This window comes from Mobula birostris, chromosome 1, assembly GCF_030028105.1.
Source record: "Mobula birostris isolate sMobBir1 chromosome 1, sMobBir1.hap1, whole genome shotgun sequence".
Classification (NCBI taxonomy): domain Eukaryota; kingdom Metazoa; phylum Chordata; class Chondrichthyes; order Myliobatiformes; family Myliobatidae; genus Mobula; species Mobula birostris.
Window position 1 is genome coordinate 2,112,227 of NC_092370.1, and position 13,235 is coordinate 2,125,461.

Genomic DNA, 13,235 nt, shown 5'->3' on the forward strand with positions numbered 1-13,235 from the left:
GAAATTATGTTCTAATGCTTCGCCACCATGCTGCCCACGACAGCTACCACCACACTACTGTGCTACCCTCACACCCCTATCGTCACAGTAAATGTTATTCCTTTGTTTGTTTATACAGCATGGAACGGCCCCTTTCAGCCCAATGACCCACACCACCCAGCAACCCACCTATTTAACCCTGAGCCTCATCATGGGACAATCTACATGACCAATTAACTGACTCACTGGTACATCTTTGGACTGTGGGAGGAAACCGGAATGTAATGCTTGTTTTTCTCTTTCTCACAACAGAAACTGGAAGAAAAATTCCGACTTAACCGACGAGAACTGTTAGCCTTTGAGTTTCCCGTGTTAGTTGCCTTGGAATTTGCTCTTCATCTTTCCGAACATGAAGTGCTGCCACACTACAGAAGGCTTACTCAGCATTCCTAGCAGTGGCCAAGGGGGTCCAGGTTCTTCCGCCACTATGCCACACCCCACCCCCATCTACAGGAAGCAACACCGTTACAAAGGACTTTGAACATTCGAAGAGCATACTGTGACACATGGTATTCTCACATATTGATATCCCGAGACAAACTCTTCTATTTTTATATGTCCACTGATGAAAATGCACTTTTGTGACCTGGAGATGTAGCGTTGACATTTTGCAGTTATTTTCCTGATTAAGATGTCTATTGATTTGACATCCGCTGTCAGGACAAAACAATTGTTAAAGTTTGTTTTACAATTAGCAGAATTTTGAAGGAACAATCTCTGTCATATATTCTATAATAAATTGTTATATCATTGTTTCTTAAAGAATTTACTCCTAACCCCTGATAACTTTTTTCAAACACTAGAATGAGAAGTGACTTATTACGTTTATACATTTTTGTGTATAAAGCTGTTCGTTTTTCTTGCCTGCATTATCAATTTATAAGTGTTTCTCTCTGGGGATTATTGCCGAATTATAGAGATGAATAAAACCACAATCTTTAGCTTCATAAAGATGCTCTATGTTAGAGTTCATGCTCAGCACGTTTCCAGTGCTATGTTGAAGATTTTGTCTTTTCACAAGAACCTCTCTTGAACCATAGATGTTAAGCAGGTGTAAATCTGACTGCCGGATTTCTTTTTCCTTACGTATTCTTATGTTGAATGATCTTTCAATAATGCTTGACCAGTCAGATATTTGAATGATATGCTTTGCACTGTTAGTTGATGAAAACAAGCCATATTTCTCTGTACAAACAAGCACAAACCTAGGCCAGTACTTGCTGTTACTCTTTCTGGCTGCTGATAAAACAAAGGCTCGGTATTATTCTCCAAATGAAGTCCAGGCCAGAAAGGCTGAATGTAACTAATTTTACTCAGTTTTCCTGGTGATAATTCAGGTTTCTAATTTGCAAATTCCTTCAGAAGTGATTTCAATCTCTTGTCAGTATGCTGTTCTCAAACATTTGTTATGTTAATATATTTGGTTGGTTGGTTGGTTGGTTAAACCTATCACCCCTACTGGGGCACAGGCTGTCGACAGCAGCTCTCCAGAATCCCCTGTCCTGGGCCCGTCTTTCAATTTGGCCCCATTGAAGATCCTTTCTCTCCCAGGAATGAGGTCTTTGGAGTTTCCGTTGGTGTTTACTATAGCTCTGGGTTTTTACAGGATGCCGTTGCTAGCCTCACATCCAACCCTCCTCCTCCCACAGCTGGGGTTGGGATTATTGTTAATGGATTTGTTTTACACTGTTTCTCTGAAAACCGATTTACTGATTAAATTTATTTTGTAACTCTAGATGATCTTATGCATCTGCACCAATCTCTACTTTATAGAATATAATAAAAGTGCTGATAAAAAGTTCTGAAAGTTGTGCTGATGCTGTTCTGAAACATTGAATGCTCTAGGAGAAAAATAAAGGTTATTTATTGTGCAAGACATATATGCAAATGTTTTTAAAGATTCTCCCATGTGCAACCCCTGTTGTCAGTCCTGTGTATTTGTTTGTAACAGTATCTGCTTTGGCCACGATGGCTGCAATGGATGGAAAGTTACTGAACTTAATAAGAATAATAGTAACACCATACCTTACTATAACTACAAGCCTGATCTAGCTTTACAGTCAGAGTCCCAAAAATTATATTACAACCGCTCGATCCATTATTACAGACAGGACAATCCATAAGAACGGTCTCAGAATCAGAATCAGGTTTATTATCAGCAGCATGTGACGTGAAATTTGTTAACTTAGCAGCAGCAGTTCAATGCAATACACAATGTAGAAGGAAAAAAGCACAAAATAATAATAATAATTAATATGTAACACCTTGTAAGGTTTCACTGCTAATGTAATGGTTTCTCTGTAAGGTTTCACAGCTAATGCAATGGCTTCTCTGTAGCAGCAGTGTTTGGGTTATGACTAGAGATAACGGGGGCCTTGGCATGTGCACCATCCAGTGAGAGGCACATTGTTTCTTTCTTGTGGGGCTGAGAGAAGGGATTTACAGTCTTTTGTCTGTGAGAGATGAAGAGAGAAGACGCGAGTGGGGAGAGTTGGTAAACCGCAGGACGGAGTGGATTTGGAGTGAGGGTCCGGGAGTCGACAACGCTTGGAGGAGGTCGATGGGGAACGAATGGACGGACAACCGTGAGCTCCAACGTGCAGGTTAGACTGTTTCATTGAAATGGGCCCTTTTCCTTTCTGTTTTCTTTACTAACCCTCTAGTCAAATTAAGGATTATAAAGCTGAATTGCATATGGTGTACTCTCTGATATTTTGAGGTTCGGATTTGCAGCTGGGCAACACATCACACAGTATCCACACAAACCAGATTTCTCAGTTTGGCTGGGCCGGAGGCTGTCTTCCCCTGGACAAAAGCATGCTGGCTGTACTTGAGGGTTACAATTAAATAAATCAATTATAGTATACAGATATTGAATAAATTAAAAATCGTGCAAATAACAGAAATACAATATATTTTAAAAACTGAGGTAGTGTCCAAGGGTTCAATGTCCATTTAGGAATCGGATGGCAGAGGGGAAGAAGCTGTTCCTGAATCACTGAGTGTGTGCCTTCAGGCTTCTGTACCTCCTACCTGATGGTAACAGTGAGAAAAGGACATGCCCTGGTTGCTGGAGGTCCTTAATAACAGACACTGCCTTTCTGAGACACCACTCCTTGAAGATGTCTTGGGTACTTTGTAGGCTAGTACCCAAGGTGGAGCCGACTAGATTTACAACCCTCTGCAGCTTCTTTCGGTCCTGTGCAGTCGCCCCTCCATACCAGACAGTGATGCAGCCTGTCAGAATGCTGTCCATGATACATCTACAGAAGTTTTTGATTGTATTTGTTGATGTACTAAATCTCTTCGGACTCCGAATGAAGTCTAGCCGCTGTCTTGCCTTCTTTATAACTGCATTGATATGTTGGGACCAGGTTAGATCTCCAGTGATCTTGACACCCAGGAACTTGAAGCTGCTCACTCTCTCCACTTCTGATTCTTCTATGAGGATTGGTATGTGTTCCTTCGTCTTACCCTTCCTGAAGTCCACAATCAGCTGAATGTAATATTTCAGGAGAAGCAAACAAGAAAAACTTACTTAAAAGACATAGCCATTCCAAAACACACATGACTCTCACTCAAACACACAGAAATCAGTAAGAGAAAAACATCAGAAATCTGTTGAATTAAAAGAGGAAATTGAAAGACTACGGAACACATCCATCCTATAGGAAGGATGTGGAAACCATAGAAAGGGTGCAGAGGTGATTTACAAGGATGTTTCCTGGATTGGGGAGCATGCCTTATGAGAATAGGTTGATTGAACTCAGCCTTTTCTCCTTGGAGTGACGGAGGATGAGAGGTGACCTGATAGAGGTGTACAAGATAATGAGAGGCATTTATCGTGTGGATAGTCAGAGGCTTTTTCCCAGGGCTGAAATGGCTAGCACGAGAGGACACAGTTTTAAGGTGCTTGGAAGTAGGTACAGAGGAGATGCCAGGGGGAAGTTTTTTTTTACAGAGAGTGGTGAGTGCATGGAACGGGCTGCCGGTGACGGTGGTGGAGGTGGATACAATAGGGTCTTTTAAGAGACTCCTGGATAGGTACATGGAGCTCAGAAAAATAGAGGGCTGTGGGTGACCCTAGGTAATTTCTAAGGTAAGGATATGTTCAGCACAGCTTTGTGGGCTGAAAGGCCTGTATTGTGCTGTAGGTTTTCTATGTTTTCTATCAGCAGGGTATACATTGTCCCATTAGTAATATCTACAACTGGTATCATCCCAAACTCACTACACAATATTGTTAAACCATTAAGCCTACACAGCAATATTTATGTAAATCTTCAAAAAGCTACTAGAATAGTCTGGAAGTTTCTAGCATTTGAGACACGAGTGTCCTTGGCAATGCCCATACCTCAGGTTTTATCTTTTTGAGCCAAGAAAAAATAAATAATAATAATAACTTACTTATAGAACACATTTCATACAGACGATGTGGTTCACAATGGAGTAAAATGAACATGAAAGTAAAAGACAGAAAGATGATAGTTAAAAGCAAGGTTAAATGAATAAGTAAATAAAGCTGGTGTTTGAAAGGGTCAACTGAGTCTGCATCCTTTATGGTTTTAGGCATTGAATTCCGTAGTTCAGGAGCACAGTTCAAAATATCTGACCTGACAATTATCTTTTGAGAGAGATTGTTTAAATTTAAGGGACTGTCAAAGGAAGACCTGAGAGCTCGAGCAGAATTATAAAATGAAAATGATTCTCTGACGTAGTCTGGTCCCAGAACATCCAGAGCTTTAAAGACAATAAAGAGATTTGGTATTCTCACACTGAATGATGGATCTCACCGATATGGTGTCCTCACACTGAGTCGTGGATCTCACCAATACGATGCCCTCACACTGAATGGTGGATCTCACTGATACGGTGCCCTCAGAATTGTGAATCTCACCGATATGGTGTCCTCACACTGAATGGTGGATCTCACCGATACGATGTCCTCACACTGAATGGTGGATCTCACCGATACGGTGTCCTCACACTGAATGGCGGATCTCACCGATACGGTGTCCTCACACTGAATGGCGGATCTCACCGATACGGTGTCCTCACACTGAATGGCGGATCTCACCGATACGGTGCCCTCACACTGAATGCTGGATCTCACCGATACGGTGTCCTCACACTGAATGCTGGATCTCACCGATACGGTGTCCTCACACTGAATGGTGGATCTCACCGATATGGTGTCCTCACACTGAATGGTGGATCTCACCGATACGGTGCCCTCGCACTGAATCGTGAATCTCACCGATTTGTGGAAACTTGTACAAAGGGGTGACACCAAACACGTACATTCAATAGTGATCTGGATTCTGCAGAGTCTCACAAGGAAGAGAACTGTACAATCAGTTCTGCAAGATACAGGAAGCCAATGCAGAGAAGTTAGGATGGGAGTGATACGTCCTTCATCCTGGTTTCAGCTTCCACTGTCAACCAGTCGGGTGGTTTTTGTGGACCATTTTGAGCAATTATGTGCCCAGAGCTCTGTGGAATGTTGGGCATTGCCTCACTGGCATCTGACCATTGCTTGGACCAGTATCTGCTGTAGATCTTTTACCTTGGATTACCTAGATCATAAATCTAAATTTGATTGCTTGATGGCTCTGGGCTTGCACTCACTGGTGTTCAGCAGAATGAGAGAAACAATCACTGAACTACCTGCTTCTGTTAGGGAGCTACAGCTTATTAGGGAAAGTGAGCAGCAGATAGATAGGAGTTACAGGGAGTTAGTCACCCCGAGGCTGCAGGAGTGGGTGACTGTCAGGGAACGGATGGGAAGAGCTCAGATAGTAGAGAGCACCCTTGTGGCCATCCCCTTCAGTAATCGTTATCTCGTTTTGGATGCTGTTGAGGGGGTTGACCTGACAGAGGATGACCATGGCGATCGGGTCTCTGGCACTGAGCCTGGTTCCCTGGTGTCGAAGGGAGAAAAAAAGATGAGGAGTGTGATAGTCAGGCATTCCATAGTGAGGGGAACAGACAGGAGGTTCTGTCTGGTAGAGATACCCGCATGTTGCCTCCCAGGTGTCAGCATACGGGATGTTATATAACCATATAACAATTACAGCAAGGAAACAGGCCATCTTGGCCCTTCTAGTCTGTGCCGAGCTCTTACTCTCACCTAGTCCCACCGACCTGCACTCAGCCCAAAACCCTCCATTCCTTTCCTGTCCTTATATCTATCCAATTTAACTTTAAATGACAACATCGAACCTGCCTCAACCACTTCTGCTGGAAGCTCGTTCCACACAGCTACCACTCTCTGAGTAAAGAAGTTCCCCCTCATGTTACCCCTAAACTTTTGCCCTTTAACTCTCAACTCATGCCCTCTTGTTTGAATCTCCCCCACTCTCAATGGAAAAAGCCTATCCACGTCAATTCTATCTATCCCCTTCATAATTTTAAATACCTCTATCAAGTCCCCCCTCAACCTTATACATTCCAAAGAATAAAGACCTAACTTGTTCAACCTTTCTCTGTAACTTAGGAGATGAAACCCAGGCAACATTTTAGTAAATCTCCTCTGTACTCTCTCAATTTTATTGACATCTTTCCTATAATTCGGTGACCAGAACTGGACACAATACTCCAAATTTGGCCTCACCAATGCCTTATACAATTTCAACATTACATCCCAACTTCTATACTCAATGCTCTGATTTATAAAGGTCAGCATACCAAAAACTTTCTTCACCACCCTATACACATGAGATTTCACCTTCAGGGAACTATGCACCATTATTCTTAGATCCCTCTGTTCTACTGCATTCTTCAATGCCCTACCATTTACCATGTATGTCCTATTTTGATTAGTCCTACCAAAATGTAGCACCTCACATTTATCAGCATTAAGCTCCATCTGCCATCTTTCAGCCCACTCTTCTAAGTTGCCTAAATCTCTCTGCAAGCTTTGAAAACCTACTTCATTATCCACAACTCCACCTATCTTAGTATCATCTGCATACTTACTAACCCAATTTACCACCCCATCATCCAGATCATTAATATATATGACAAACAACATTGGACCTAGTACAAATCCCTGAGACACACCACTAGTCACCGGCCTCCAATCTGACACACAGTTATCCACCACTACTCTCTGGTGTCTCCCATCCAGCCACTGCTGAATCTATTTTACTACTTCGATATTAATGCCTAACGATTGAACCTTCCTAATTAACCTTCCGTGTGGAACCTTGTCAAAGGCCTTACTGAAGTCCATATAGACAACATCCACTGCTTTACCCTCGTCAAGTTTCCGAGTAATCTCTTCAAAAAATTCAATAAGATTTGTCAAACATGACCTTCCACGCACAAATCCATGTTGACTGTTCCTAATCAGACCCTGTCTATCCAGATAATTATATATACCATCTCTCAGAATACTTTCCATCAATTTACCCACCACTGATGTCAAACTCACAGGCCGATAATTGCTAGGTTTACTCTTAGACCCCTTTTTAAACAATGGAACAACATGAGCAATACGCCAATCCTCCAGCACCATCCGTGTTTCTAATGACATTTGAAATATTTCTGTCAGAACCCCTGCTATTTCCGCACTGACTTCCCTCAAGGTCCTAGGGAACATCCTGTCAGGTACTGGAGACTTATCCACTTTTATATTCCTTAAAAGCACCAGTACTTCCTCTTCTTTAATCATCATACTTTCCATAACTACCCTTCTTGTTTCCTTTATCTTACACAATTCAATATCCTTGTCCTTAGTGAATACCGAAGAAAAGAAATTGTTCGAAATCTCCCCCATCTCTTTTGGATCCGCACATATCTGTCCACTCTGATTCTCTAAGGGACCAATTTTATCCCTCACTATCCTTTTGCTATTAATATAACTGTAGAAACCCTTTGGATTTATTTTCACCTTACTTGCCAAAGCAGCTTCATATCTTCTTTTAGCTTTTCTAATTTCTTTCTTAGGAATCTTTTTACATTCTTTATATTCCTCGAGCACCTCATTTACTCCAAGCTGCCTATATTTATTGTAGATCCCTCTCTTTTTCCGAACCAAGTTTCCAATATTCCTTGAAAACCATGGCTCTCTCAAACTTTTAACCTTTCCTTTCAACCTAACAGGAACATAAAGATCCTGTACCCTCAAAATTTCACCTTTAAATGACCTCCATTTCTCTATTACATCCTTCCCATAAAACAAACTGTCCCAATCCACTCCTTCTAAATCCTTTCACATCTCCTCAAAGTTAGCCTTTCTCCAATCAAAAATCTCAACCCTGGGTCCAGTCCTATCTTTCTCCATAATTATATTGAAACTAATGGCATTGTGATCACTGGACCCGAAGTGCTCTCCAACACAAACCTCCGTCACCTGCCCTATCTCATTCCCTAACAGGAGATCCAACACTGCCCCTTCTCCAGTTGGTACCTTTATGTATTTCTGCAAAAAACTATCTTGCACACATTTTACAAACTCCAAACCATCCAGCCCTTTTACAGAATGGGCTTCCCAGTCAATGTGTGGAAAATTAAAATCTCCCACAATTACAACCTTGTGCTTACTACAAATATCTGCTATCTCCTTACAAATTTGCTCCTCCAGTTCTCGGTCCCCATTAGGTGGTCTATAATACACCCCTATAAGCGCCACTACACCTTTCCCATTCCTCAATTCCACCCGAATAGCCTCCCCAGATGAGTCCACTAATCTATTCTGCCAGAGCACCGCTGTTATATTTTCTCTGACAAGCAATGCAACACCTCCCCCTCTTGCCCCTCCAATTCTGTCACACCTGAAGCAACGAAATCCAGGAATATTTAGTTGCCAATTACACTCCTCCTGCAACCATGTTTCACTAATAGCTACAACATCATATTCCCAGGTATCAATCCATGCTCTAAACTCATCCACCTTTCTTACAATGCTCCTAGCATTAAAATAGATGCATTTAGGAAACTCTCCACCTCTTACTCTCTGTTTATCCTTAATGGAGCAAACAACTTTGTTATCTTTTTCTTCCTTCTGCCCTACATCTTCGGTCTGAGTGCTCCCGATCTCTGTCCCCTGTCTATCCTCCCTCACACACTGTCTACTAGCTTTCTCTACTTGTGAACTAACCTCCTCTCTCCTAGTCTCTTCAATTTGATTCCCACCCCCCAACCATTCTAGTTTAAAGTCTCCTCAGTAGCCTTTGCAAATCTCCCCAATAGGATATTGGTTCCCCTGATTCAAGTGCAACCCATCCTTTTTGTACAGGTCACACCTGCGCCAAAAGAGGTCCCAATGATCCAAAAACTTGAACCCCTGCCCCTGCTCCAATCCCTCAGCCACACATTTATCCTCCACCTCATTGCATTCCTACTCTCACTGTCGCGTGGCACAGGAAGTAATCCCGAGATTTCTACCTTTGTGGTCCTGCTTCTCAACTCCCTTCCTAACTCCCTATATTCTCCTTTGTCTTGGATTGAGTGCAGAGTATTCTGAAGGGGGAGGGCGAACAGCCAGAAGTTTTGGTACACGTTGGTACCAATGATGTAGGTAGAAAAAGGGAGGAGACCCTGAAGAGAGAATTCAGGGAGTTGGGTAGGAAGCTGAAAAGCAGGACCTCCAGGGTAGTAATCTCAGGATTGCTGCCTGTGCTACATGCTAACAAGCGCAGAATAGCATGATCAGGCACATTAATGTGTGGCTGAGGCACTGGTATAGGGGATAAGGCTTCGGATTCCTGGATCATTGAGGCATCTTCTGGGGGAGGTACGACCTGTACAAAAAGGATGGGTTACACCTGAACCCAAAGGGGTCCAATATCTTCGGATCAAGAAGACAGCGGTAAGAGGCTAAGGATTTCCAGCGAGAAGACATTTTATTTCTTGGAGTACAAGAGAGGCCAGACTGCGCAGGCGCGTGACATCAGCCAGTTGAGTGTGAACAGTTTAAAAAGAAAACCGCCATATCCAGCGGGCTGCGGAGTGAGAGGGTGCAGAGTGAAAGGGCTTTGGCTCAACAGGCTTCGGCGGAGACGGGAAGAGGCTTCCTGCGACCGTTGGGTCTCATGGTAACGGAGTAAGTTACAGTTTTCTGGTACTTGGTACAAACAGTAGCATTAGAGGTATGCATCTAGGATTAGTGTTGTGCTTGGAGTGCCAGATGTGGGGACCCTGGGAGACTCCCAGCCTCCCCAAGGATTACATCTGCACCAGGTGCACTGAGATGAGGCTCCTGAAGGACCGTGTTAAGGAGCTGGAGATGGAAATTGATGACCTTCAGCTATTTAGGGAAAGTGAGGAGGTGATAGATACTACCTATAGAGAGGTAGTGGATAGCACCCCTGTGACAGTCCCCCTCAGAAATCGATATATCGTTTTGGATACTGTTGAAAAGGCAGACCTAACAGAGGAGGACCACAATGAACGAGACTCTGGCATTCTGCCCAGTGCCAAAATCAAGAGAGCAAGAAGAAATGCGGTAGTTATAGGGGATTCCATCGTAAGGGGGACGGACAAGAGATTCTGTGAGCCGGACAAGGATACCCGGATGGTGTGTTGCCTCCCTGGTGCCCAGGTACGGGATGTCTCAGATCGAGTCCAGAGTATTCTGAGGAGAGAGGGCGAGCAGCCGGAAGTCTTGGTACATGTTGGTACCAATGACATAGACAGAAAAAGAGAGGAGGTCCTGAAGAAAGATTACTGGGAGCTAGGAAGAAAATTGAAAAGCCGGACCTCCAGAGTAATAATATCAGGATTGCTGCCTGAGCTTTGCGCTAATAATGGTAAGAATAGCAGAAGTAAGCAGATGAATGTGTGGCTAAGTAACTGGTGCAGGGGGCAGGGCTTCAAATTCTTGAATCATTGGGATCTATTTTGGGGAAGGTATGACTTATACAAAAAAGATGGATTACACCTGAACTCAAAAGGTACTAATATCCTGGCGGGATTGTTTAATATAGCTGTTAGGAAGGGTTTAAACTAAGTTGGCAAGGGGAAGGAAACCAAGGTGTTAGGGTCGAGGAAGAGGAAAATAGAAATAAGTCAAAAATACTGTGCAGCAAAGATCACAAGAAGGACAGGCCGGAGAATATACAGGATAATTTGCTGCAAAATAGAAATATAGCAAAATCGACAACAGATACTGATCTAAATGTACTGTACTTAACTGCACGCAGCATTAGAAATAAAGTGGATGACCTTGCTGCACAGCTGCAGGTTAAAAGATATGACATTGTGGCCATCACCGAGTCGTGGCTAAATGATGGATGTGATTGGGAGCTGAATATCCAAGGATACACAGTGTATAGGAAAGATAGGAAGGTAGGTAAAGGGGGTGGCGTGGCCCTGATGGTAAGTAATGATATCAAATCAATAGAAAGAAGGGACATAGGATCAGAAGAGGTAGAATCCTTATGGGTAGAATTAAGAAATGGCAAGGGTAAAAAGACACCAATAGCAGTTATATACAGGCCTCCAAACAGCAGCCGGGACGTGGACTACAAGTTGCAGCTGGAAGTAGAAAAAGCGTGTCAGAAGGAAAATGTCAAGATAGTTTTTGGGGATTTTAATATGAAAGTGGATTGGGAAAGTCGGGAAGGTAATGGATCTCAGGAGAGGGAGTTTGTAGAATGCCTACAGGATGGCTTTTCTGAGCAGCTTGTCCAGAAGCCCACCAGGGGACCGGCTGTTTTGGATTGGGTGCTGTGTAACGAACCTGAGGTGATTAGGGAGCTGGAGGTAAAGGAACCCCTTGGAAGTAGAGATCATAATAAGATTGAGTTCAGTTTCAAATTTGAAAAGGAGAAGCTGGTATCAGGTGTATCGATATTTCAGTGGAACAGGGGAAATTACAGTGGTATGAGAGAGGAACTGGCCCAAGTCGATTGGAAAAGTAAGCTAAATGGAGGGACGGCAGAGCAGAGTTGGATGAAATTCCTACAAGAAATAAGGAAAATGAGGGAAAAATATATTCCAAGAAAAAAGAAAATCATGACTGGAAAAATGGCACAAATGTGGCTAACGAGAGAGGTTAAGGCAAAAATAAAAGCAAAAGAAACGGCGTACAAGGAAGCAAAAATTAGTGGGGAAAATGAGGACTGGAAGACTTTTAAGAACTTACAGAAGGAAACTAAGAAAATCATGAGGAAAGAAAAGATGAATTATGAAAGAAAGTTGGTGATTAGCATAAAAAAGGATACTAAGAGTTTTTTTAAATATATGAAGAGTAAAAGAGTGACAAGGGTAGATACGGGACCGATTGAAAATGATGCTGGAGAAATTATAATGGATAACAAAGAGATGGCGGAGGAACTGAATGAGTATTTTGCATCAGTCTTCACAGCGGAAGACATGAGCAATATACCAGAGGTATCAGGGAATAGAATTAGGTACAGTCAAGATTACTAGAGAGAAAGTGCTTGGGAAGCTAAGTGGATTAAGAATAGATAAGTCTCCCGGTCCAGATAAGGTACACCCAAGGGTTCTGAAGGAAGTGGCTTTGGAGATTGTGGAAGCATTGGAAATGATCTTCCAGGAATTAATAGACTCTGGCATAGTTCTGGAGGACTGGAAAGTCACAAATGTAGTTCCGCTATTTAAGAAAGGAAGGAGGCAGCAAAAAGAAAATTACAGACTTATTAGTCTGACATCGGTAGTTGGAAAGATATTGGAGTCAATCCTCAAGGACGAGATTATGAAATACCTCGAGGTGCATGACAAGATAGGCCGAAGCCAGCATGGTTTCATGAAGGGAAGATCCTGCCTCACCAACTTATTGGAATTTTTTAAGGTAATCTGGAATAAGATTGACAAGGGAGAGGCTGTGGCTGTTGTGTACTTGGATTTTCAAAAGGCCTTCGATAAGGTGCCGCATATGAGGCTGCTCAATAAGGTGAGAGCCCATGGAATTATAGGAAAGATATTGAAATAGGTGGAGCATTGACTGATAGGCAGAAAGTAAAGGGTGGGAATAAAGGGATCCTATTCTGATTGGTTGCCGGTTACTAGTGGTGTTCCGCAGGGGTCGGTGTTGGGGCCGCTTCTTTTTACGATGTATATCGATGATTTGGATTATGGATTAAATAGTTTTATGGCTAAGTTTGTGGATGACACCAAGATAGGTGGAGGAGCAGGAAATGTTGAAGAAACGGAAAGGTTGCAGGGAGACTTAGTCAGTTTAGGAGAGTGGGCAAGGAAATGGCAGATGAGATACAACATTGATAAAT

At 42.8% G+C, this 13,235-nt stretch overlaps 1 protein-coding gene across 1 annotated transcript in view; it reads left to right on the forward strand.

The window, feature by feature from the left end:
• cables1 (Cdk5 and Abl enzyme substrate 1) overlaps positions 1 to 1,891 on the forward strand; it is a 193,716-nt gene extending 191,825 nt beyond the window's left edge. The window contains exon 10 of the mRNA XM_072271720.1: positions 292 to 1,891. Within this exon, the coding sequence (XP_072127821.1) occupies positions 292 to 432 (141 nt within the window). The 3' untranslated portion in view covers positions 433 to 1,891. The remainder of the gene's footprint in view (positions 1 to 291) is intronic.
• The last annotated feature ends 11,344 nt before the right edge of the window (positions 1,892 to 13,235 follow it).